The sequence below is a fragment of the Penicillium vulpinum genome, assembly GCF_028829585.1.
Source record: "Penicillium vulpinum strain IBT 29486 chromosome Unknown utg000001l_segment0_segment0, whole genome shotgun sequence".
NCBI classification, from domain to species: Eukaryota; Fungi; Ascomycota; class Eurotiomycetes; order Eurotiales; family Aspergillaceae; genus Penicillium; species Penicillium vulpinum.
In genome coordinates, this window is record NW_026643241.1 from 6241517 (window position 1) to 6266013 (window position 24497).

General features: G+C 47.0%; 9 protein-coding genes across 9 annotated transcripts; 5 read left to right on the plus strand and 4 right to left on the minus strand.

The window, feature by feature from the left end:
* Window positions 1–1256: 1256 nt before the first annotated feature.
* Window positions 1257–3328, plus strand: N7479_002223 (alkaline phosphatase; the record flags this gene model as incomplete). Its single annotated transcript, XM_057249920.1, has 3 exons — window positions 1257–1369; window positions 1423–1634; window positions 1689–3328. 3 exons carry the CDS (start codon window positions 1257–1259, stop codon window positions 3326–3328), a joined length of 1965 nt encoding a protein of 654 aa, XP_057114352.1.
* A 346-nt stretch (window positions 3329–3674) lies between these two features.
* Window positions 3675–5856, minus strand: N7479_002224 (uncharacterized protein; the record flags this gene model as incomplete). Its single annotated transcript, XM_057249921.1, has 9 exons — window positions 3675–3761; window positions 3812–3927; window positions 3986–4013; window positions 4064–4267; window positions 4323–5013; window positions 5066–5138; window positions 5200–5213; window positions 5279–5606; window positions 5826–5856. 9 exons carry the CDS (start codon window positions 5854–5856, stop codon window positions 3675–3677), a joined length of 1572 nt encoding a protein of 523 aa, XP_057114353.1.
* A 2242-nt stretch (window positions 5857–8098) lies between these two features.
* Window positions 8099–9836, plus strand: N7479_002225 (uncharacterized protein; the record flags this gene model as incomplete). Its single annotated transcript, XM_057249922.1, has 7 exons — window positions 8099–8293; window positions 8364–8373; window positions 8418–8602; window positions 8631–8705; window positions 8771–8986; window positions 9037–9233; window positions 9257–9836. Coding segments are annotated over 7 exons (1458 nt in total), but the record flags the coding sequence as incomplete, so codon positions are not given.
* A 295-nt stretch (window positions 9837–10131) lies between these two features.
* N7479_002226 (putative methylaspartate ammonia-lyase) lies at window positions 10132–11382 on the minus strand (the record flags this gene model as incomplete). The annotated part of the gene is made up of 4 exons (XM_057249923.1): window positions 10132–10534; window positions 10589–10716; window positions 10765–10859; window positions 10920–11382. 4 exons carry the CDS (start codon window positions 11380–11382, stop codon window positions 10132–10134), a joined length of 1089 nt encoding a protein of 362 aa, XP_057114355.1.
* Window positions 11383–11662: 280 nt separating this feature from the next.
* On the plus strand, window positions 11663–12757 carry N7479_002227 (zinc-dependent alcohol dehydrogenase family protein; the record flags this gene model as incomplete). Its single annotated transcript, XM_057249924.1, has 2 exons — window positions 11663–11873; window positions 11925–12757. The coding sequence occupies 2 exons, from the start codon at window positions 11663–11665 to the stop codon at window positions 12755–12757; spliced, it is 1044 nt and encodes a 347-aa protein (XP_057114356.1).
* Window positions 12758–13487: 730 nt separating this feature from the next.
* Window positions 13488–16282, minus strand: N7479_002228 (uncharacterized protein; the record flags this gene model as incomplete). Its single annotated transcript, XM_057249925.1, has 3 exons — window positions 13488–15173; window positions 15253–15636; window positions 15701–16282. 3 exons carry the CDS (start codon window positions 16280–16282, stop codon window positions 13488–13490), a joined length of 2652 nt encoding a protein of 883 aa, XP_057114357.1.
* Window positions 16283–16710: 428 nt separating this feature from the next.
* N7479_002229 (NAD(P)-dependent oxidoreductase) lies at window positions 16711–17442 on the plus strand (the record flags this gene model as incomplete). Its single annotated transcript, XM_057249926.1, has 1 exon — window positions 16711–17442. One exon carries the CDS (start codon window positions 16711–16713, stop codon window positions 17440–17442), a length of 732 nt encoding a protein of 243 aa, XP_057114358.1.
* Window positions 17443–20374: 2932 nt separating this feature from the next.
* N7479_002230 (pyridoxal phosphate-dependent decarboxylase family protein) lies at window positions 20375–21895 on the plus strand (the record flags this gene model as incomplete). Its single annotated transcript, XM_057249927.1, has 1 exon — window positions 20375–21895. One exon carries the CDS (start codon window positions 20375–20377, stop codon window positions 21893–21895), a length of 1521 nt encoding a protein of 506 aa, XP_057114359.1.
* A 1125-nt stretch (window positions 21896–23020) lies between these two features.
* On the minus strand, window positions 23021–24457 carry N7479_002231 (uncharacterized protein; the record flags this gene model as incomplete). The annotated part of the gene is made up of 2 exons (XM_057249928.1): window positions 23021–24227; window positions 24294–24457. The coding sequence occupies 2 exons, from the start codon at window positions 24455–24457 to the stop codon at window positions 23021–23023; spliced, it is 1371 nt and encodes a 456-aa protein (XP_057114360.1).
* Window positions 24458–24497: the final 40 nt, after the last annotated feature.

Here is a 24497-nt window from a genome sequence, read left to right on the forward strand (position 1 = left end):
CCACGACTATAATGATACAGTTCTCTATATCAAAGCACTACGACCCACTAATATCATAGAAAACTAAGATGAAAAAAAGTACTTTTGCTTCGCCGATGCTGTGGGGGTGACCATATGTTAAGCCTCACCTGTTCCCGAGCTCATGCAGTGTAATCACATCATGGGGCCACTTTTGCTGCAAATGGCTGTGAACTAAATTGGGAGGCTGATTTCAACGTTAATATGGCATTTCTACTCCGTACAGACTAGGTAGCTAGACATTTAGTACACGAAGTACGGACACTGGTATGTCAGTAGGTCACTACAAAACATCAATCAAGTTCACCTATACCCACTGTTTGTAGAATGCTCGGGCCTGTCAATATGTGTTTATGCAGGGACAGGCAGGTGCTAGAATATGTGGTATTCCGATTGGTTTGGCGCTGGAATTTTTCATCCTGTGCCGACAAAAGCGCCAGGGAATGAATTCATCTCCGCACCTCGGATGTATGTTGTATTTTAATATTCAGGATTCAGGGGTGCATGTTTGGAATCCCACGCTAGAACCGTCTACGGGTGGTCCAACCCTAACTAGGAGGGCCAATGATATGATGGCTCAGGACTTTGTTGTCTATATTGTACATGTGTACGGAGTACTCCGTGCATATCGTATGGTTTGGTACTTTGTATTTCACATTGGACATTTCAACCGAACGCTTACAGCTACCTTTTCTCGACACTAGGGATATACTCCGCACTCGGAGAGACATATAATTGACTAGCGTCTTGTTATATCTCTATATCGTTTGGTGCCATGATCGATAGCTGTGCGAAATGATTCACGTGTTTAAACAACTGTCAGTACATTTAGAACGTTATTCCACCCCATCCCTTATCCATCCCACGTGCGATGGTACGCCAAGCCCTCTAACCTTGGCGGACGACTGGGGTTGGTTGGACCGGGCTTGGCATCACGTTCACTCAACTTGGCAATGAGGGTCAAGCTTCCCAGGGAAACATCAGGATTACGCACGTGCAAATACTGCTTACTTCCTATTCGTTCCCGCGTAGAACATACATGATCTAGCAACACCACTTTGCTAAGGGTCTAGCATAATTCGGAGATTTGAATTGCTATACATCACTATAGATTGTCTTGGCAGGAGGCTCTTGGCAGGAAGCCCGCTTGCAACTAGCTGCGAAGCTCGTTGTACTTAACAGAGCTATATTCTCTCGAAATTCGAATCGATTTCATCACAATAAGCTTTGAGATCAAGATGCGTGCCACTTCTATCTCTGTGCTGGCATGTTTTGCCTCGTTGGCGGCAGCCCAGACCTTCCAGCGTCTGGGTGGTTGCCCCGACTTGGGATGTATCTTCCCTCCGGACCAGTATGTAATATTTCATTTGGAATTGATTTATAGCTACTAATTGCTATTTGTAGGGTTGACTTCCTTGCGGGTCAGTACTTCGATATCCGTCTCGAAGTACACTCCCCCGTCAATGGTTCCGAAGCTCGTGTTGGCAAGCCCGACGAAAACTTCAAGCTCACTATCGCCAAGAAGGGCAAGAAGAGCAAGGCTGTCTCTGTAACTGAATTCTTCAAGATCAAGAAGGAGCCTGAGCTTGAGAAGTGGGACTTCACATGGTTTGAAGGTAATGGCCTCGTATCATAGAGTCCCTGGGGAATACATAAGCTAACAGAAACAGATCGCTTCGCCCAGGACGCAAATACGCCTTCTCTAGTCAATGTGACCTCCAAGATCTACCGTAGAATTGCCCTCTACGAGCCCGGCGAGTACGAGGCTACTCTGACCTACTATGGCAAGCAAAAGACCGTCGCCAACTGGTTTGTTCGTAATATCCCTACCAAGCGTCGCGCCAAGAACGTCATTATGTTCGTCGGAGATGGTATGACAACCAACATGATCACTGCTGCACGTCTCATTGCCCACAAGAGCATCAACGGCAAATACATGACCAAGATGGCCTTGGACAAGTTCCCCGTGCTGGGTCACCAGATGACACACTCTATGGACTCGTTCATTACTGATTCGGCCAACTCCGCCACCGCCCTGTATACTGGTCACAAGACTACTGTCAATGCTTTGGGTGTCTATGTTGACTCCTCCAGCGATTCCCTTGATGACCCTAAGTTCGAGACTGTTACAGAAATCTTCCGCCGTCAACGCCCCAAGGGCGGTGTCGGCATTGTGTCAACTGCCTTTTTGGCTGATGCTACCCCTGCCGGTTTGTCTGCTCACACTGCTAACCGTGGCGACTATGACCATGTCATCGGCTCTTACTACGACGGTGGTCTCAAGGACTGGACCGAGTGGGATGGCCCAGATGTGCTCCTTGGCGCTGGTGCGGAGGACTTCCTCGCAAGCGAGAAGCACCGTGATTACTTCAAGCTCTTCGCCAAGAAGGGCTACAACGTTGCCTTGAACAACACCGCACTCAGCAAGGCCTCGAAAACGGACAAGCTGCTCGGCGTTTTCTCGAAGTCCAACCTCCCTACTTGGCTCGATCGCAACGTCTACCAGTCCAACCTTTACAACCAGAGCAACTACCCCGATGGATCCGGCCGCGATGCAGATGATCTCCCCGGACTCAAGGACATGACCCTCAAGGCCATTGATGTGCTCGATAAGCGTCACCGCAAGGACGGCTGGATCCTTATGTCCGAGGCCGCCAGCATCGACAAGCAGATGCACACTCTGGACTACGACCGCTCCCTCGGTGAGCTTCTCGAGCTCGACGATACCGTTCGTGCCACTATTGAGAAGCTCAAGAAGCTCGGCCAGCTCGAAGATACCCTCATTATTGTCACCGCCGATCACGGCCACGGCTTCGATGTGACTGGCTCCGTCGACACTGAGTACTTGGAGGCACAGGAAGACGACCGCAGCAAGCGCAATGCTATCGGTTATTACGATAACTCCGGTCTCTCGCAATACACCGTCGCCGGATCCAACGCCTTGCGGTACTCCGAGGGCGTCCACTTCCCTGCCCGCTGGGACCCCAGATACTCCCTGCACGCTGGTGTTGTTGCCCACCCTGACCACCGCGAGAACTACAAGGTTCACAGCGAGGGTCCCCGTGTCCCTGCTGTGTCCGACAAGGAGCATGGTGTCGTTGCTAACTACAAGGATGCCGTTACTGGCTTCTTGGTCAACGGTACCTTGCCCGTTGATGCCTCACAGGGTGTCCACTCGTTGACTGACGTGCCCGTCTTTGCCCGCGGCCCATGCCAGGAGCTGTTCGGAGGTGTCTACAACTCGATTGACATCTTCTTTGGCGTGGCGGAATGCCTGGGATTGTCCCAGACCAAGGCCAGCAAGAACTAGAGGGGGTCTTAGTATCATTCTGGTGATAGCATCACTGGTTCACTGAAAGGTTGAGCCAAGTAATTAAGGACTCTGTCTTATAGCTTAATTTGTACAAGAGAAGAATTTGAAATTATATCAGTGAAAACTCATCTTGTGATTTCAAGTAATTTACATTCTTTAAATATCGAGCAACACCCCCAGCAGGTAAGTTAAACGTCTAATTCTAAACACCAAATGAAGTCTATTTACAATGGCCCAGCCAATTGATGCAGTATATCAGTCAATACTTACCCAAGCATATCTATAAAGCAACCATTTCCAACCCTGGAAACATAATATATGTTCACTGTGAGAATAAACGAATTTAGGTGGCATTGTTGGCACAGGTCCAGCTGGCCTTGGACGAACTGTCGTTAATAGCCACGCCGGAGACATAAAGTCCCAATCCGCACTAGTCTTGTCAGTAGGGAATTCAGGATCAGGGAGATAGACAAAACATACAATAGCACAAGCAATTGCAAGAATGACCAAGTTGATGATGGTCAGGACGGTCTTTTTAGTTGACGAGAACCACTTTCCCTTGTTCATCATGAGCCAGAAAATGGCAGGGAGTCCGTCTATTTTCAGTCAGCAATCCATTTTGCATCAATACATTAGTATCAAAAGTCGACTTACAGCTAAACCAGCTTCCAAATAGGGCGCTCTGTACAACAGATTAGCACACGCACAATAATAAATGCCGAGAGAACATACAATCAAACTCAACAACTCGTTGAACACTGGGATCGACTCTGCAATCACCCACGCAAGAGTCCAAGTGCTCAGGCCGATAGCGACCCATGTACCTGTAGCCAAGAGACTCTTCTGATGCATGTGGTGCGAGCGCTCGCCGCGGAAGATTCGAACATAGATATACTTGCATGCAACGTGGCCGAAGACAACACCGGCAACAATGACCTATTAGAAATTAGAACAGGTCCCCTGGTTAACCACAGGGAGACAAATAACGCACCGTTGGAATGGCCAGGCCGTAGGCAACCTTCTTCATCATAGGTCCAGCCGACGATAGAGCCGGAGATGCGACACCTGGGCCCGCGTAGCAGTAGATGACCATAGCGGTCACAATATACATAGTAGTATCGACAATTTGGAGCATAGCAAGAGCCTTGGGGAAATCGGCGGGATCTTGCATTTCCGACATGATACCGAAGAAAGAGACATGGGCAATGAAGGCGAAGACGATGTTGGTAACCGCCAAGAAACCTTCCTGGAAGGTCGGGGTCGTGACGATATCGTTCTGGACATCATCGGGGGCCTGAACGGCGATGGCAATCATGGTGGTGATGGTGGCGATCAGGATACTGAGGGCGGAGACGATGGACATCCAGAAGACCTTCTCTGCTGTCCGCGGGAGGGCTGCAATACAGCTGACAAGCAAGCCGATGACTCCGAAAACAATGGTGCAGGTACCGTGGTTGGTGATGGTGTTGAACAACACGGAGAAGGTGAGAATGTGGCTGGCCATCAAGAAGATGATGAACAGCAGCTGGCCGACGAAGAAGATTTCGCGCCCAATGGGGCCTAGAAGAAGCTCGCCAGCATCGCCCATGCTATGGACCTGGGGGTAACGCTTCTTGAACTGGCCCATGGTGTATCCAGTGTACCACGAGATAGCGGATAGGAACATAATAATGACAAATGCTCTTGGAGATGGTCAGCTTTCTTCCTGCATCATAGAGGCAGACATTTTCTTACGGGATAATTCCGAGAGTTGCTACTGCAGACGGAAGAGATAAAATACCAAGCGAGATGTTTTCAGCAACCATTACTAGATGAACAATATTAGAAAGGGGTTCCTGTTTTGACTGAGGTTAATTATGGGCTCTCACGTGTTCCAGCCTGCCTGTATAAAAGTCAGAACTGTGCTCTTTGATGCAATCTAAACAGCAAATAGATCGAGATACTTACCACCATGGCATGATCCGATACTTCACTTCCCCGGATTCTTCATTTCCAAAGGGATCATCTGTGTGGTCTACCGGGCATGACTTCTTCTCCATGTCGGTCGAGTCATTGTATACTTGATGGTCCTGAATAGGACGAGGTGCTTCGTTGAAACTCATATTGTTGAAATAGTATGTGGAAAAGTGAAGAAAGAAAAAAAAAAATCCGGGGCGAGAAGAAAAGGCACCGAAAATCGCGTGTGGAGGCCCAAAGATGAACGGTTGGCCCAGAGTTTTCGCTTGGCGCAGGCGAGGAAAGTTGGAATATTCAACCACCAGGTACCAGTAGTGTACTGTTTATGATGCTGACTGTGGGGAGATCAACGGTTTTGTAACTTTGAACTCGCTCAAGCGCACTCTGGGGGTTCCTCCGGGGTAAAATGCCAATCAGGTTGATGGCGTCGAAAAAAACGCGTTCATGGGCTTCCAAGGTTGGCCAGCGACACCGGGGAATGATTACATAAACATATATTCACCGGCGCGCCTGTTTATAGTTGTGGATTATTCGGTACTAGGCGAGCCAACCCCGTACGTTCTAACCATCCAAGGTTTGGGACCTGGTCGTTGTTCTGCACTCCGGCGACCGATTTTACCGGCCCGGCACCCGGCCCGGCGTGAAGGCACCCCCGTTCGGCACACTTAGAGGCCCCCGTTATATGTCTCCTCAGATAACATAGAAAGTTTTAGTCAAGTTTTTATGTACAATTTGTGTTTTACCCCAAATTTCAACCCCAGATCATTCAACCCTTTAAAAAAGTCCAGTCTTTTCACAAGAAGTTCGAAAATTTAAAGTAATTATGCATAAGCCTCGGGAACTAGAAGTGGCGCTTTTTAACTTTCCAGGGTTATCGCAAGTCCTCGGGACAGGAACTAGAATTTTCTCGAAGATGCTTACATTAGCCTAAACCTCGGAGTCCGACCTCGGGAGGATTTATTCAACCCCAGGTCTTGGTGGGTTATGTTCTAGTCCTATTGCAGGGAATGGGGTCGATTGAATTCCGCATGGATCCGAGATCCATTTTCTTACTTGGGATGCGGGGTGTGAAAATGTTTTTTTTTAAATATATATATATAACATAACTACGCGCTCTATTGAATACAGCTTGTGACATGGGTTAATTTTTTTTCCCACTGAGTCAGGCCAGTGAGGAGCTTGCTACCTAGGTATGTATAAGGTGTAACATGAGACTGTTGAGGCTGTTGAGGCGGTTGAGAGGGCGACTATCTTTTGTGGCGCAGTGGCGTTTGCTTGGTTTGTCATCCAGTGTCAACACGTGATTGTTATCTATGCACATATGTACATAGTTGTGACCGGCTAAATCAGTCACCCGACTTGCCGTAACCGCTAAGAGAGCCTTTTTGACACCAAACCAGGGACCGATGGGTTAAATAGTTTAAAGCGCTTGATGTACAAAATAGCTGCCGATCAAGAAGATGCTTTATTTATTGGCGCGCCGTCGAAACTGCAATATGTCATCTTGATACAAATGCGCATGATGAGGATAGGGTTTCGACACTTTTTGTTCATCAAAGTAGCCAAATCAGACTGATATAGCCGTGATAAGGACCCACAAATGCCAAAAAAATGTGATCATGTAGTGTTCACGCCACACCGGCCTCCGCGGAATTGTAGGCGTAACTTGACAAGTCTGAAGTCGGAACCGACTTTAACAAAATCAAGGCATACACCCAGAGCGCCCACTGCATGGCCAGCTTCATGCTCAACTTCGTGCACTGAAAAGTTATTTTCAACAGTTTCAGCATGTGCGAATGAAGGAAAATGGCAGTGGCGAATTAAAAGGCCACAAAATCCTACTTCTAAAGCTCGTCAGTTGGAACTTCAAGTCATTCAGACACCCTTTCTTCAAACAAGACATATACTCTTACCGGAATGGTTACCATGACCATTCCAAAGAATAAATGGGGTGCCATTGTTAGCAATCCGTTGACCTATCGCAAAAGCGGATACGCATTCAGTGGACGGCCTGAAAGTGGACAGTACGAACACTTTCAGTCGGATTCTTTTAACCAGGATACTTTTTCCTATGGACAAAACTCCTGATCATGGGTAAAGGGTGTTCTTACACCTTGCTTGGGAGACTCGCACCCTCTGAAGCGCTGCCTCGGAGATGGTGAACTGCAGTAAATGTTCAACTTTTGTGGCTTCCTTCGCATTTTCAGATTTCGAATCATGAATATCGACCACACTTTCCATTCACAGTATGCTATCAGCAAGATGCTCTCAGGTCAGATATCTTGATTTACTATCACATTATGTTGTATAAAAATTATATCAGCCATTTGTTAGTTCTAAACTAAAGTACTGGTTTTAGCGGAATAAATGCCCAATTAGTGGTAAACATTGGGCTGAGTGTATTATGAGCGGCGGTTTGTCAACTTTTAAGCTATAGAACGTTGCATTGTGTGACTTATTGTGCCGGCGCCATACACATCAGACTTCTTGAAATGACTGAGACTTCAAGCGCAAACTCCTAGTGTGTGACCACGCGAAAGATGGTAAAAAATCTCATTGGAGCTAGGTACCTAACTGCTTCTAAGAATATGGTTGACTTGAGGTGGTTGAACCTGGGAAGGTTCCGATATACATCTAGGCATTTACTTAAATTAATAGGATTCTATGTTGAATTTATACTACCCGTGGACTTTTTTTTCTATTCCACTATATAACACGCGTTAGTTAACAAACTGTAAGTTACATACATGTACTTTTCAATATAGTATTGCTCTTTTCTGACAGTGATGTAATCTGCTGTATATTACAGCAAACTTTAATACACGCGACTTCGCTCCCGAGCTTCCCAGGGCTTTGGTCTCTGCTTATGAGGCTGGCATTTTGGATGAGAAGTCGCGCAAGCGATACCGGAGTCGAAGAAAATTTGTAACTGCTACTCCTACTTTTGTCCACGAGTTCGTCTGCCAAGCGTTCTGGCCGCCTCGGAGCCACCAAGTCCAAGACTGGGTGCGACACATACAAGTCAATTGTCCCTCAGGAACTCGATCAATCACTGTACTTGACATTCAATTTGCAGAATTCGCCGTGTAAGATGTGGTTAGAAGAAACCCAACTGCCTAAGATATAACAGTACAAGACGCGGGTGCGGCTATAGCCTATAGCACAGGTCTTTTAAAGACTATTGGGCGGCCCCAGCTAGACACCACACCCTTTTTATCTCAGGCTTTGCGGGAGCCTCGTGCCTTTGAATATTACTTCTACAAGGCTGGCCCATGGCTTTCATGTGTCCTAGACCAGGCCTTTTGGAGAGGCTCGGTCCTCCAAATCTACTGGATAGAGCTAGTTATTTGAAATACGATTATCTCGCTCAGCGCGCTCTACGAACGACCTCCCATTCACGAGATATGAGGTCACCCTAGTCGATTATTAATAATCCAGCCGCGGTACCTAAAATATCAGTACCATCGTAAAGCGCTAGTATAGTACTCACGCTCGTTGGCTCTCCTGCAGCAACGTATTAAGCGGGGTACGGTAGACCTAATAGTGTTCTTGATCAGCTGTATTCTCTTCATTGCTATCGGAATTTTACAGGGGAGCCGCAAAGCTGCTCAGATCCTATACAAACAGGGTACGCGACTGATTTTAGTGCCCTATCAACAGCAACCTCGACTATCGCCACTCTCGAGCCTATCTTCCGCCGTTTAGGAATATAGTTTTTTATTACCAATAGACTATCAGAAGAAAGGTAGGATCTTTATTTAGCTGTTCTAGACAAGCGTTTTATATCGATTAAAGAGGTAAGGAACGTTCTGTGTAGCATTGTAGCCGAAATAAAGGCCTTCAAAATTGACACAAAGGCTTATCTACACCTAATATCAGATAGTCAGCTGCACAAGGTATCAGAGCTGGTAGCTAGACAGCAGCGCCTAAAAACCCGACTCTCTTTGTATACTTAAATTCTATACATAGTTCAAACATCGACAGTGCAACTACGCTTCTTCTGATAATATATACGAGCGTCTTTATCAAAGCAGAAGCTATACTGAATCTTAACCAAAGTGTGTATAACGCCTACGAATCTAAATTCGCCCAAATCATTGACTTGGCCCCTACCGCGGTTGTATATATACATAGCTCGGGAGGGAAACAACCGCCGTTTATATTTGAGATAGGCGTATTCCTCTCACTTTTTATCACAGGGCTCAAATATCCCTTTCCCAAGCTACGAAGCCAGGTATTACGGTATATAGGGGAGGCGCCCACGACACAAGGGCTGTTTATATACACACCGACCGCTCATATCGTGGCAATTTTCATTATGCTAGAGGAGAACCTCGATAACCTACCAGGAAATATCTCTCAAGTATATGATCTGCTGGCCAAACCGGGGTATATCCCACCAGTCCAGCATCGCACATGTGATTTCAGTGTGTCGACAGTTATGGATAAGGAGGGTAAGACGTGGAATTGGTTGAATTATATACTCCACTACTTTGACGAAGATGGGAAGATACAGGTCATAGACAAAACAGTGCTATTCCCTGCCTGATATAATCAGCATAACAATATTTTATGATAGCACGATCTTAACTTCTCTGTCGATCATGGGGCTCTGAGCTGCTTGAAAGATCGGGAGAATGTCTCTATTATGCGATCCCACGCAATCATTGGACCTACCAAGGTTTCATGGAGGCTCAAAGAAATTCTGCCGTCCGTCTGACGCTTTATGAATATACACGCAATATTCGTTTGATAACCGTCAATACCGCATTCAGTCAAAGGCACTTGAGCCTGATTCATACCAGTCAAATATGTAAATTCAATTGAGATCAATCCCAAATGTACTACCCTTCATTGTCTAACAAGGCCAAAGTCCTAATCATCTCATTCGTCAAAATCATCAACCCCTCATCAGCCCCAATCCCAGGCTTAGATAACAAAAACTGCGGTTGTGTTGCCAGAGCTACTTGCGTAGTAATCCGCGCCGAAATATCCGTTTCATTTGCAGATCCTCCAAGGCAACACCCGATATTTTCCTTAACACAGTACATCACCGCATCAATGGTGTTATGGAGACTGCCTAGATCAGGCGTTTTTACCTGCACATAGTCCACGGCGTCCGCGTCAGCGAAGTCCTGGATATCATCCAGTATATTACACCATTCATCTGCAACAATTTTCACATTGATCCTGCGAGAGGCAAGGATCTTTTTGATCTGGTGCAACCGTCGAATTTGAGATTCTTTGCTGAAAGAAATAATCGGAGATTCAATCAACACATCGTATGGACGGGCTACCTACTCAAGTTTCTTCAGGAAGTCCGGTATTTCCGTGTCGGTGAAGGCATCACCGATTGTGCCATAGACGTCAAAGTGAAGCTGTGGTCGATATCCAGGGTCCCCTCGCTCCTGGATACGTTGAGCGACAGACTGCACATAATTAAGTATAGTCTCGCCTCTGGGGCCGATGTCACTAACGTGGACAAATGACGCATGTGGAAGAAGGGCCACTCGTTTCATGATCATCCTGTCCAGTTGGTGGTGGTCATTTCGATGGCAGGAGGCGAGGATATCTATCGGCCGATGACTGATATTTGTCTTCCACTCGCGGGAAACGATTTAGGTCATGGTACACTTATTGGCGAGAGCGGTCGCCGACAGGAGAGCTTGACTGAGTCCGTAACGAACGGCGGTGTGGAGTCTCTTGTTTCCCAATTCTGGCCACGGCTGATCAATTTTGACCGCATTTGGGCGGAATTTCAGCACATCACATTCGAGAAGCCATGGTCGTACAACTGTATTGAGCAGCGGAAGATGTTCTTTGAGGATAAACAGAGAGTCGCGCGATGCAGTGCCAGAGAAGATAACATCGACACACTCTCCAATGGCTACAGTTCCATTCGGTAGACGAAGCAGAATTGAGATCACCTCTCCTGCCTGGACAACCTTCTTAAATCCCGATGTCACTGGTGCGATGTCGTCGGCTAAAGAATCATATTTGGGACTCTGTTTCACTGCCTGAAGATCCTTGTGGAAATATCCAGACAGCCCGCAGACAAAGCGAACATCAGTAGGCCGAAACCTTTCAAGATACATTTTCAAATAGTACTCTAATGAGGGGGGTTTTTTTTTGCTCCGAGGGCTGAGTTTCCATCTATTATATTTAGGCAAGTGGGAAAATATACTGGCTGAGTACGAAGTACATATAGATCAGCGATCTCTTTCTTTCCCCGGAAATATTTCGTATTTGTTATTATATAAATTGCCGCGATGAAATCCTCTGTCCGCCTCTTTCCAACATTCTTCCCACTTACACTCCTGTATATCATCCAGAGTGTCTCAAAGTCCCCTTGTCATTATTTGGTCTACCTTTGCTATGGTAGGCACATTCAAGAAATATATCCTACCGGAAAGAAAAGGATTTCACTGTCTGACACTCCATGATGTGCCCAAGCCACGTCCTCAATATGGCCAAATTTTGGTTCGGATCAAGGCTGTCTCGCTGAACTGGAGAGACTGTGCAATTGCGAAGGGAATTTATGCATATCCCGGTGAATGCTGTGACGTGCCCGGTAGTGATGGTGCAGGTACTTTCCATATCACCGCATGCATTTGAATGCCTGCTGACAAGTGCCAAGGAATCGTCGAGGAAATTGGCGAAGGCGTAACCGAGTGGAAATCTGGCGATCGGGTGGTCGCGAACTTTATTCAAGACCATTTAACAGTTAGACTTACCCCCGGAGCTGTCAAATCATGTCTTGCAGGTGGCAGACCCGGTCTGCTGGGTGAATATATGATCCTACCACAATCAGGTGTTGTGAGGATCCCTGAATATCTTTCTTTTGAGGAGGCTGCATGCCTACCATGTGCCGCAGTTACAGCATGGAATGCACTCTACGGCTCGGTGCCAATTCGGCCTGGAGATGTTGTAGTTCTCCAAGGAACGGGAGGAGTGGCGATGTTCGGCCTTCAAATTGCGCGAGCAGCTGGTGCTGTGACTATCATCACATCTTCCTCGGACGAGAAACTTGCCAAGGCTAGAGAGCTTGGCGCCACATATGGCATCAACTACCGCACATCAGACTGGGCGGCGGAGGTAAAAGCGGTTACGCATGGCCGAGGAGCAGATCATATCCTTGAAGTCGGAGGAATCGGGACCTTACCGCAGTCCTTCCAGGCGGTTGCATGGAATGGGCTGATTCATTCTATTGGCCATATCACTAACATGGTCGGTGATCACAAAAATGGCGGGCATAGTGATGCAACATTTCTGACAATTGACCCACCATACATACTCCGACGGATCATTGTCGGTTCTCGAGAGCAATTCCAGGATTTGCTGGCCTGTTTCACTGCGAATTCCATTCGCCCAATCATAAACAGGACTTTCGAATTTGAAAAGACGCAAGATGCTTATGAGTATCTTTGGGGTTCATCACACATTGGCAAAGTGGTTATCCGCATACCATAGCAAAAATACTGAAATTCATGTCTCTTGCATCGTGCATACTCATCTTTGTAGACTTTACCTCCAGGTCAGCGGGAAGCATTAGATTCTACGCCCAATTTGCTTTTAGTTCCTCATTTCAAAAAAAAAAAAAGTCCACGACCCTTACTACGACAATATATACTTATTTCACATAGCATAATGGATTGATTTCAAAACGGTGCTATTACAGTGCATAATAAGTCGCTTCAGATTGTGGCTTGCTTGTTGATGAGCTGGCAGTTAATCTATGAGCAGTGATACCGGAGGCTGGATGGCTTTCGCAGTAAGCATGGATCAAATCGCAAATCCTCGTTTGCTGCCAGGAGCCTGTCTACATGGTAGTCTTCCAGCCTTTCCATAAGCGAATGTATGGTTATGCCAGCCTCGTGTGCCAACAATTTTGTTTGGCAGGATCAGTAAACGGGTCGGGCCGGAAATCAAGGTGTACCGCGCTTGCCGACCTTGAGGTCAAATGGTGTGTGATAGAAATATAAGGCGGTATCTGGGCTGTGCATGAAGGACACCCACCTGGCAAGATGTTCTTCACACAAGAAACTATCCTCATTGTTCTTCTTGGTTCAATATTTTCCGGATAAGGTCCGGGATTTATAAACAGTGCTTGTTGTTACCTTGTTTCATGAGCTGCTACAAGGATTTTGACAAGGCACATTATCATTGGCAACATGATGTGTAGTGACAAGCCAGCAGTAGCCTAGCGCGGTCCACCGTTATAGATCCCTCCATCGCACTCCATATCCTTCGCAGATGCAGCCCAGTTGTACCAATTCACCTCCTCATCCATGCGCATGTTGTTACCGGCTTGGTCTTCAGAGGTACTGGGGAAATCAGTCGGCATGCCCTCCCCAGACCACAGCCAAGGTGCAACGGCTGGATTGATAGTTTGGTCGCCGAATTGAGCTTCAGGTACCATCGAGAAGTAGTTGTGTGAGAAAGCAGAAGGATTTTCGGGTTCGAATTTGGTTCTTGGATTAGGCGCCATGACTGAAGCAAAGTTTGTAGATTCAATGCTTGGAACTTCGTACCCGAACTGTCCTGCATCTACAGCAAGATACTCTGGCTCAGCGTTGAAAGCTGAATTTAACGTTTTATGGGACAAATTGGGAGCAGAATGCACACTTGGCTGTCTTTTACCAATGTGCATTGATGGATTTGACGGGTTGACAATGGCAAACTCAAATGCATCATGTCTGGTTTTATCTGAATGTGCCACCAACTGCCGCCATTGATCAAGGAAGAGATCTGATGAATTTGAACCAGATGGAAATGGCCCAGGGCTCGATGGGATTGGGGCAATGTGATAGCCCTGTTCCAGCTGTTGGACAGCTTGAGAGTCATTTCTCAACCGCCCGACCTCCATATTGCGATAATCTCTAGCCTTGGCCATCAGCTTTCGGAGTGGAATCCATATTCGTAGATTCCTTTCCATGTGTGATTGATTCGGTATTAGCCAGGGACTATGAAGAGCTACCCAAGCCCGCTCAGAAAGAGGTGACCATGGGCGTCGAGAGATCTCTAGCATCATGTAGACAATGGAGTACCAATGGGTATAGGTTTGGAAAACCCAGCGCCAGTGCCTACATGCTTCCTCGTTGTTCAGGGCGTGATTGTACTCGGCGACCTCGATACTGGCAACCAATAGTTTTGTCCTCAGCTCCTCAGAGAAGTCTTCATTCGGGGAGGAGAACAACAAAGGCAAGTAAATAAGTAGGGTCATCTTGGACATAACAAGCCGAGCGACCTTAACTATTACCCAGTATATAATGTTCCCCGAGTCGGTTGAGTATTGAAGAAAGTCTCGTTGAAGGCCTTCGTATATCTGTTGCAGCAAGCGACTTTGCTCTTCTGGGCTCGGTGCTCTGTCTTTGAAATCATGAGGGAACATCTGCCGCGTGACCTCGCTCATGCCAAAAGACACACGGGCAACGGACATATCAGTCAGGGTATTGTGAGCTTGAGGAGTTTGCTTTGAATCAGGGCTGAGGTCGGCGTCATTAAGATTAAGAGGTATTTTAGTATCGAAACTCGCTGTTGCAATTGTGTAATCGGTCCCTTGGTCCTCGGATGCTCTCGCATCCAACATGCACAGGGTCCACCAGACTCTTCGCCGCATTTCAATCTCATATGGGCTGAGATAATCAAAATGTGTTCCATCACGATGTAGTCCCAGAGCTTGGCCCATTCGGATTACTAGTCCCGTCATCATCCACACAAATCTCGGACTGTCATGTCGGCGAGCAAGACAAAGGAAGATGGCAAATGCCTGCACGAGAACAAAGTCTGGTACATTCAGAAAATCTGCTCTTGCAAGAGCATGTTCGAGGCCTTGGCGATATTTGAGATTGAGCTCGGCTTTCGTGGCTCCAAAATTACGTACTACCTAAATGCACCAGGATGTAAGCCTGCAATCCGCATGCTTGGATCTGTCAGAAAGTTGAATATCTAAGGATTTGGCTCACATCTTCTTCTTCCATCGATGTGACGGCGGCGTAGTAAATAGAGAACATCAAAGCTTCATTGGCCGGTGTGAGTCCCTTCATTTCGCGGCTACGCCAATCACGAACCATGTTTTTGATGGTGGGAAGATGAACGATTTGAAAGATAATGTTCACATTTTCGGAGAACACGTCTAGGAGAAAAGGAATCTGGGAGGGGAGTGGATGAAGTTCTGTTAGGTCAGGAAAGAAAGCACTCAAATTGTGCCCAAACAAGAATCCGTGACGCTCCGCCGGGGTCCGTTCAAGTTCTTGTGTGGAAGGGGTCATCTCCGGCGAGGCCTCATCATCCGAGGTCTCAGATTCTCCAAATGGAAGACCGCTAACGTCTGCCCTGAGACCATCAAGCTACAATACAAGTTAGCCAGATATTTATTGCATGTAGCAATGTAAACAAACTAAGGCGGCATACCTCGTCATTGACCCTAGACCAGAAGCCAGTGCTGACATAGCGGGTTCGGTTTGAATCTTGAAGCACCAGTCTCCCGAACTTTTTTTGCAGGTTAGCAGTACCATTGGAAGATGGGTTTGACTGTCGATCATGCGCGGAGCTTTCAGGCGAACCAACGCCGGATGACCCTTCAGCACCAGAGTTAGCTGCTGGTTTAGCCTGTTCCAGCTGAATACGTAGCTCTTGAACAAGGCTTTCAAGGTTGTGAAGCCTTTCCATCACCTCATCTGCTACTGGCTCGGGATCCTGGGAGGCTTGTAGGTTGGATACCGCGCTGTTCAGGCGGTCGAGACGGCGAGCCCATCTTGGTGGCCGGTCTGTTGGTGGAAGAACACACGCGATATTTGCGCGACGGCAATTAGAACAGGGCGCTCGCTTGTCGCAACGGACTTTCCGACTTCGGCATACAACACAGCTGCGTAGCTTAGGGGGTGTTGTGTTTCTGCCTGAGGCGTCAAATCTCGTGTTTTTCTCGGCGTCCGAGGCCGAGGCGAGCGCGCCCCCAAGGGCCCCAGGAACTGTGACTGGAGGCTCTTGTGACATCTTAGGACTGTTCTGGGCTTGTTTCAGCAAGCGATTAATCATAAACGGGCCCAGAGAAACCTAGATAATCGTGATCTCGTTCACCAGACAAATGGCCTGGAAGTGTTGGCCCATTTGACTCAGGGATAGCGTAGATTCATAGACGTGAGCGCCAACCAACGAGATAACGCCATTTCCGCCTCCATTTGTTAGGCTCGGGTTCTCCCCTCATTTTAGTACGTGTCGCGAAAAAAGAGCGAGGCCTGCTGCCTTGACTCGGATGACTTTCGGCGACTTTCTCGATAAGATGGTGTCAGCCAAAATGTATATTATGAAGCCCATCGTCCCATCCAAGGCACTTAAAAGAAGCTATCCACCACGCCTCTATCATTTCTTACATCAGAACACAGCCTTCCAAGACACTACTTGAGCAATCACAGATCCAGACAATGACGTCAAGCACAAAATCCATCGTGTTCATTGGTGCCAGCACCGGCGTTGGCCTTGCTGCCCTCAAACACACTCTCGCTGCCGGACACAAATGTATCGCGCTGTGCCGCGATCCCTCAAAACTCACAGCCATCTTCCCTTCAGGGTCAACACCAAATCTGAAAATCATCAAAGGCAATGCACACGACATCTCAACCGTATCACAGTGCCTCCAAACCGACGATGGCCGCATCGTCGATGCCATCGTGACCACCATCGGTTCAAAGCCAACTGGAAGTGGAATGAGTGTTGAGGATCCAGACATCTGCAAGAAAGGCGCAGCAACTATCTTAGATGCCCTCGGTCAGCTCCGAAGCACCGGCATTACCGGAAACCCACACATCATCGGTTGCAGTACGACGGGCTTCTCCCGCTTCGGCCGCGATATTCCTTTCGTTATGCGGCCTATCTATTACCTGTTTGTCAGCGTCCCTGGAGCAGACAAGGTAGTCATGGAAGACCGTTTCGCGCAGAGCGGGGAATCATTCACAATCATTCGTCCGACCCACCTTGTTGATGGCGAGTCGAAAACGGCTATCCGCGTGGGCATCGAGGATCCCAAGACTGGCCCTGAGTCCAAGGTTATTGGGTATACTATCTCCAGGGAGGATGCGGGGAAGTGGCTCGCTGAGAACCTTGTCTTGAAGATAGACGCGAAGTATGTGAACAAGAATGTGACCATTACATACTAATAGGAATGATGCCGGAGACAGATGAACTAGCGGAGGAGTTCTCGCTTGCTGGGATTGTCAAACTTGAGAATGACACATTGTAGTTAATATAATGCATTGCCGAGACTCTCATCTCCTTGTCAAAAATTCATACCGTCCATAGTTCACTCGCCACATCGACTCCAGTAATCATAGAGTCCGGGAAACAATTTAACCCAGCACTGTATACACTGGTCCATGGGGCTGAAATAGAACCACTGAAGACGCGAACAGGGAAAGAATAAGTCCATTAGGTAGCAGTAGTACCACAAGACGAGCGGATATCTACTCATCTGGGTAGTCGTTCCTAGAATCACTGTTATCGGGGTTTCATTGGCATCCTCTTACACAGAGCACGAAGTCACCGTGGAGGACTTTGTGTCTAATGTCCCCAGATCAAAGGAAGAGAGTTCAAGGCGATGGCATAGGAAGGGACCATATGTGATGGCAGCCTTGTCGAAACTTCTGCTAGCAAATTATCTAAAGATAACTGCGTCTTGGGACTGATAGGGCTCAGGGTATAAGCATTTGTTTCACTTATTACGCCGGCCTCAAAATTGAGAAACGCCACCACGATTGGTGCTTTACTTGTTTCCGAAATTGCCCCAACAGCATCAGTGGCTGCTCGTGAGAGGACTGTTCCAGAAGCAGTATAGCAGCGAAGAAAACCCCCCCAAGCTAGACTGACTGCATGCACTATGCTCAAGTATTTCTACTTACACAATTCTGACCAAGTAGAGCTCAATCTTGGTAGAATCCAGATGTGGGGGAGTTTTGCGACTTTCTAGGAAATATACAATCCTCATCTAGACAGAATTCCTGAATCTTCTAAAATTCAGGAAATGTGTCCAAAGTGACAAGATCAGGAAAATACCGTCTCTCATAAGTCACTCCGAGCTTGGGCTTTTATGGATAGAAAAAGGATGGGCTAGGTGCAAAACTGCACTGAAACCATGGGTATATTCTCCATATCGAATAGGTAATTCAACTTTCTTTCCATACAGACAGTCGGAATGCCACTGTATCAATTTATGCAGCGTGACAGGTAGATACATATGTCCTACAGTGGCATAGATCAGCGCGCGAGTTGGGACAGATCTCATGCCACCATTTTCAACGCTACAATTTGAAGGTATTCGAAGAAGTGGCACTCCGTTCACACCCTGCAAGAGATTGGCATCAAAATCGAACAATTCCATGCAGATCTCGCGCCGGGTCAATGGGAGCCTGTTCTTCCATAGGACTCTCCGCCGATGGTCTTCGATCGCCTCATTATTATTCGCCAGACTATCGATGAGTGTTGCACAAAACTATGGCTTACACACCACTCTGCATCCACGGCCATCCCCCGATAAAGTAGGGATAGGATCTCATGTGCGTATTTCTCTAAGTTCAGATGGGAAGAAAGACCTACAACATATGAATTACAGAGTCCTTTTTGGTAGTAATACATCGGCAGTTTCTCGCTATTGCTACTTTCGGTCTTCCTCGTGAAATCAGCTATAGTCAATTTGTATCGGGTATCAGCAGTGGTAGTCTGTTCGTTGCCTGGAGATGGGGTAATCGAGAAACCATCCTCAGGTGCATGACGATCAGTCGTTTTGAGATCAAAATGATGAATGGCCTCACTAATTCGTACCTTGCCCTGTCCACCATGCTGGTGGCTGGACTTGATGGAATGTTAGTGGAGAGGAGTCTTTTTGTGGGAGATTGCACAGAGCCTCTATCAAGCATGTCTGAGTATGAAAGGCTCTCTCTTGGTATTAAAGTAATGATGCTCCAAACCTTGGATGAGAGCCTCGTTGCCCTCGAGGAAAGTAAGATCTTGCATGAGAACCTTGAGACCCGATTGAATAGATACAGATCTCATAACCCAGGCTAAAATCGCCTCTTAACCCTTTTTGTATCCTATCGGTCCACTAGTAAACATTGAACTTTATGACTACATATGCAACCCAGTACTCTCTACATTGCTGGGATTAATTCATCAAGTAGCAAGCTCGTGATTATGCAATGCAATGCCGAATGATTGGTCACAGCATGTGGCTTTTTAAGCTAGATCCAATGGAACCCGATTCACGCGTGGTCTGCGGTGTTTTTCAGCTGCGCCACATTCTGAAATTCTGTCGATTAGGTACGGAGTACTCTGCAGAATAAAGTTGATTCGTTCGATTTCAGCTTATTTTAGTCTCGCAGATAGATCTGCTAAAATTGAAGATTATGTTTGCATACATTCAGCTCATCCAATAGCTCTCGGCAGTGGGTGGACACGGCCTGCGCCAAGTAAAGAAAAGGTCCAAGGAGGGCTACACAAGAGATATATCCATGAGGAGGAATATTTCCATTTACTATCGTGCGGAGCGGACAGAGGACAGAAGAGAGAATAGATCTAACTGACTACATGGTTCTCATCTAATTAGGGGCTACGCTCCTCAAGCAAAAAGCTATCACAATCCTACGATTCACGAGAAGAAGAAGAAAGCACATTTGCATCAAAATTTGGCGGGAAATTTACATTCTTTTTGATCACTCTACCTCTCCTTGTGGCGAGTACCTAGGTACATGTGCGTGCTTGATGTGCATGCTTCCAAATAGTAACCCTTCCCCCCCTTTACACATTTACAGAAAGCCCAATCAAGTACTCCGTACTGCTTCAGGCTCATTCATGATCAACCTACTAGTACCTATGTAGGTAATCCTTAGCTTGATATATGTATTTTGTATATATTCTCTTGATATGATTTTGAATATTTCCAATTTAGCCCAGCATTATACATATGCATACAATATGCACGTAGTGCCTTGCGACATAACCCACCTCATTACTCCTTGGCTATACCCGTACCTTTCTCTTTATTCGACGAATTGCAAAATATCTCTTCTGGTATCAGGCCTAGTTGCCTTCACTCCCATGATGCTTATCCCGCTCTCTCATGAGCCGGAAAATGTTGAGCTTGTCTCAATACTCCAACAAGCCCAATCCCTCGTCACCGGTCTTCTCAAAAGTAGCCCGACGGATCCATCAAGTCCGATCAGTCGCATACCCAACCTCGAAGGCATAGAAGCCATTCAACGTCTAGCGATCCCTGGCGAGCCACAAGATATCACCTCAGTCATACGTGAAGCTCTTTCAATTTTCGATAATCGCATGCGTCTTGACCATCCAAAATGTTTTGCCTACATCCCGTCATGTCCTTCGCCTCTGGCGTACTTTGGGGATTTTCTGACCTCTATCTTCAATGTCAACGCGTCGATGTGGACTATCAGTTCTGGGCCAAGCGCCATCGAGGCTTCTCTTATACTTTGGTTGGCTAGTCAGGTGGGACTTCCTTCGTCTGCTGGGGGATGCTTTGTGTCTGGTGGTTCAATGGCCAACATGACAGGCATTATTGCCGCAAGAGACCAGATGCTCCTCCCAGAACAACGCGCCAATGCAATAATTTATGTATCTGACCAAACGCACATTTCTGTGGCCAAAGGTCTGCACATGATTGGCTTTTGTGACTATCAAATCCGGGTCATTCCCACAGATAGCAAGTTCTGTCTAGACTGTAAAGCATTGCAACAGACTATCGATGGTGATCGGCGCATTGGCCGTCTCCCGTTCTTGATCATCGCCAGCTGCGGAAGTACAAATACTGGGAGCATCGACCCACTGCATGCGATTGCTGATATCACTCGGAATGAGAGAATGTGGCTCCATGTTGACGGCGCTTATGGTGCATCGATTGCACTCTCCTCGACCAAACGCCATCTTGTGGACGGACTTGGACGGGCGGATAGTATCTCCTGGGACGGGCATAAATGGCTTTTCCAAACCTATGGTTGTGGTATTGTTCTAGTACGCGACAAAAAGTCTCTCGAGGATAGCTTCAAGATCGACGCAGAATATATCCGGACATCACTTGCACCAGATGGATCGACCAATTTCTATAATGTCAGTCCCGAGCTTAGCCGTCCCGCTAGGGCTATATCGTTATGGTTCACTTTGCGCGTTCTTGGGCATAACCGCATTGGTGAAATGATTGATCAAGGATTTACCCTTGCCTCCACGGCAGAGCATGAACTGCGACTACTTCCAAACTGGGAGATCGTAAGCCCAGCCATTTCAAGCATTGTGGTATTTCGATTTTCGCCCCCTGGTTTGGATATTGTGACAGCGGACTCGTTGAATTCAAAGATTTCTGCCAGACTTCTTGATGAAAACTCTGCTGCTATCATGACTACCAAAATCCGTGGCCGCATTGTGCTCAGGCTATGTGCGATTAATCCTGCCGTGCACCCAGATACAATTTCTCTGATCGTCTATCGAATGAATTCAATTGCAAAAGAAGAGCTGTCATTCATATTGCCAGTAAAGGAACCACAAGCTGTTCCAAACTATATACGCACTGAAGGTTATACTCCCGTGGGACTTAAAAGGTCGCGCATTTGACGTATCAACTGAAAAAGATGGTTTTGGTATTTCAAAGGGTTCAAAACCATAATGAAGGTCATTTGGCTTCCGGGTTTATGCGACTTTATTGTGTTTATTTATTGTGTCATGTTGGACACTTAGCTTACAAGACATTGGTCATCTTTACATTTCTTGCAAAATCACTTAGTTCAAGCATTGTACCTTACTACAGAATAACCTAGGAAACTTCAACTATACCATATGTATTGCGCGGCTTGAATATTTTGGTAATTTCTAGACGTTTACATTGCACCCAATCTTTTCTACCTCGAACAATATAATTTTGGAAATTTGATAGAGAAGCTGGATATACGGAGAACACAGGAGCGACTACTATGTGCATATTGAAGTAATCGCGCCAAGCGCCCAGATATCATCTTCTCAACAATAACTTGATACTACACACAATCTACGCATAACGCCCGATTCGAAGACATTATTAAAGGTGCTTCTCGCCAAGTGTAAGAAGCAGAGATAGGGCCAGTGTCATGGAGCAAACAGAAAGATGTGGTCAGCTCGAGTCTTGCTTACAGGTAGATCCCTGCAATGTCAATCGAAGTCTATTCCGTCCGAACAAAGAATTCAGCGATGTTAGATATCACTTTTAGGAAAGAAACCTTAAGCAGAAGTGAGAGCAGAGGTTCTAGGCTCGACTTACGGCAAACAAACATAGACAGCTTTAAGTCCCGGGTTCGCTTCTGTTATACCCAATAATTATTTGGAGTGGAATGGGCCTGACAAACCGTAGGGTAAGTGAAGATTGCTCTCATGATTTGCCATATAAGACCAGTATGAAATGCAGTCTATATTCAGGGGCAATTTCTTAGAGCCCAGTTACCAACTGAAGACTTCCATGCCTGTAAGTAGCAGTTGTTTATAGTGATTAATGAAGTGATAAGGTTTGCCTTTTTTTTTGTCTTAAAGGGTATAGTCTAGATATAATTAGGACAGACAAGCATGTTCAAGATATTTGTTCAAAATATTTTAATCTATTATTTATATTCGAGAGCCAACCAGTGTACTCTAAGCATAATCTATATGCGGTGTATATACAGTGCATGTAATGTGAATGAAACAAAGCAATATGAAGCAAGACGAGGCCACCTAAGTGTCAGTGTTGGCGCAGGAGAAGCTGTTGCTGTTGGAGCTCTTGCTGATAGCCGTGCCAGAAGCATACAGCCCAAGAACGCACAGCACCAAACCGAAGCAGGCAATGGCGATGTTGAGGATAGAAAGCAAAATCTTGCGGGGAGAGGAGAACCACTCGCCGCGGTTGAGGTGGAGCCAGTAGATACCCGAGAGACCGTAACTGAACCAGGAAGCGAAAAGAGCACTGATCAAACTGTTCAGGTCGCTGAAGACAGGGATAGCTTCGGCGATGATCCACGCAACGACCCAGCAAGCCACACCAAGACCAACCCAGAGACCGATGGAACGCTTATTGCGCTGATGCATGAGATCCGTCCCGGCACAGATGCGGAAGTAGATGTACTTCAAGCCGATATGACCGTTTACGACACCGGCGCCGACAATGGTGGGGATAGCAATGCCGTAGGCAATCTTGCTCATCAAGGGACCCGCGGATGTGAGGGCAGGGGAATGCACATCCGTGCCAACATAGTAATAAATGACAACGGCAGCGGTTAGGTAGAGAGAGATCTCAAAGGTCTGAAGCATGTACAATGACTTCTTGAAATCTTGGGGCGTCTCCATCTCGGCAATCAAACCGAAGAAGGCGACGTGGGCGCAGTAAGCGAAGACGATGTTTGAAACGGCCTGGAATGCAGTGTAGAGGTTGGACTCGACAGTGGCGTGGATGACACGGCCGGGGTGACTTTCGACTCCCACGGAGATCATAGTGATCACGACAGCACATAAGATGCTGAGGAATGATGCAAACGAGATCCACGTCATGCCCTTCATGGTACGGGGGATAGAGAGGGCGAGCGAAAGGACCATACCAACGACACTGAAAATAATGGAGCAGGCGCCGTGGTTGGTGAGGGTGTTCATCATGACACGGAAGGTCAGGATATGGCTGCCCATGACGAAAATACAGAAGAGGAACTGGCCAATACCGAAGAGCTCGCGGCCGAACTTGCCCAGCAAGATCTCACCGGCATCACCGAGGTTCTGAATGTGAGGGTACCGTTCACGGAAAAGGCCAATGTTGTAGCCAGTATATGTTGCGAGGAAGCCGAGGCCGACAATAAGGATGATACCGGGGACGAGGCCCAGGGTAGCGATGGCGGTGGGTAGCGACAACACACCTAGTGAAACTGACTCACAGATCATGAGCAAGCCACATTGCCTGAAGACACCTCACATTAGCACAGTGAATTAAAGAGATTCCTGTGTTCCCTATGATTAAACATACCACCACTTCAAGGTTTTATACTTGACTTCGGCGTACTCCTCGTTACCAAAGGCATCGTGTACCTCCCCAGCCTTGAGCTGGCCTTCCTCCTCGAATTTTGGTACATCCTTCCGCTCAACGATCTTATCTTGCTCATAAGCAGGTGGTGCTAAATTGACGTCCATTCTGTGTAGTTGAAAAAGCAGAGGACTCAAAGTGTTGAAG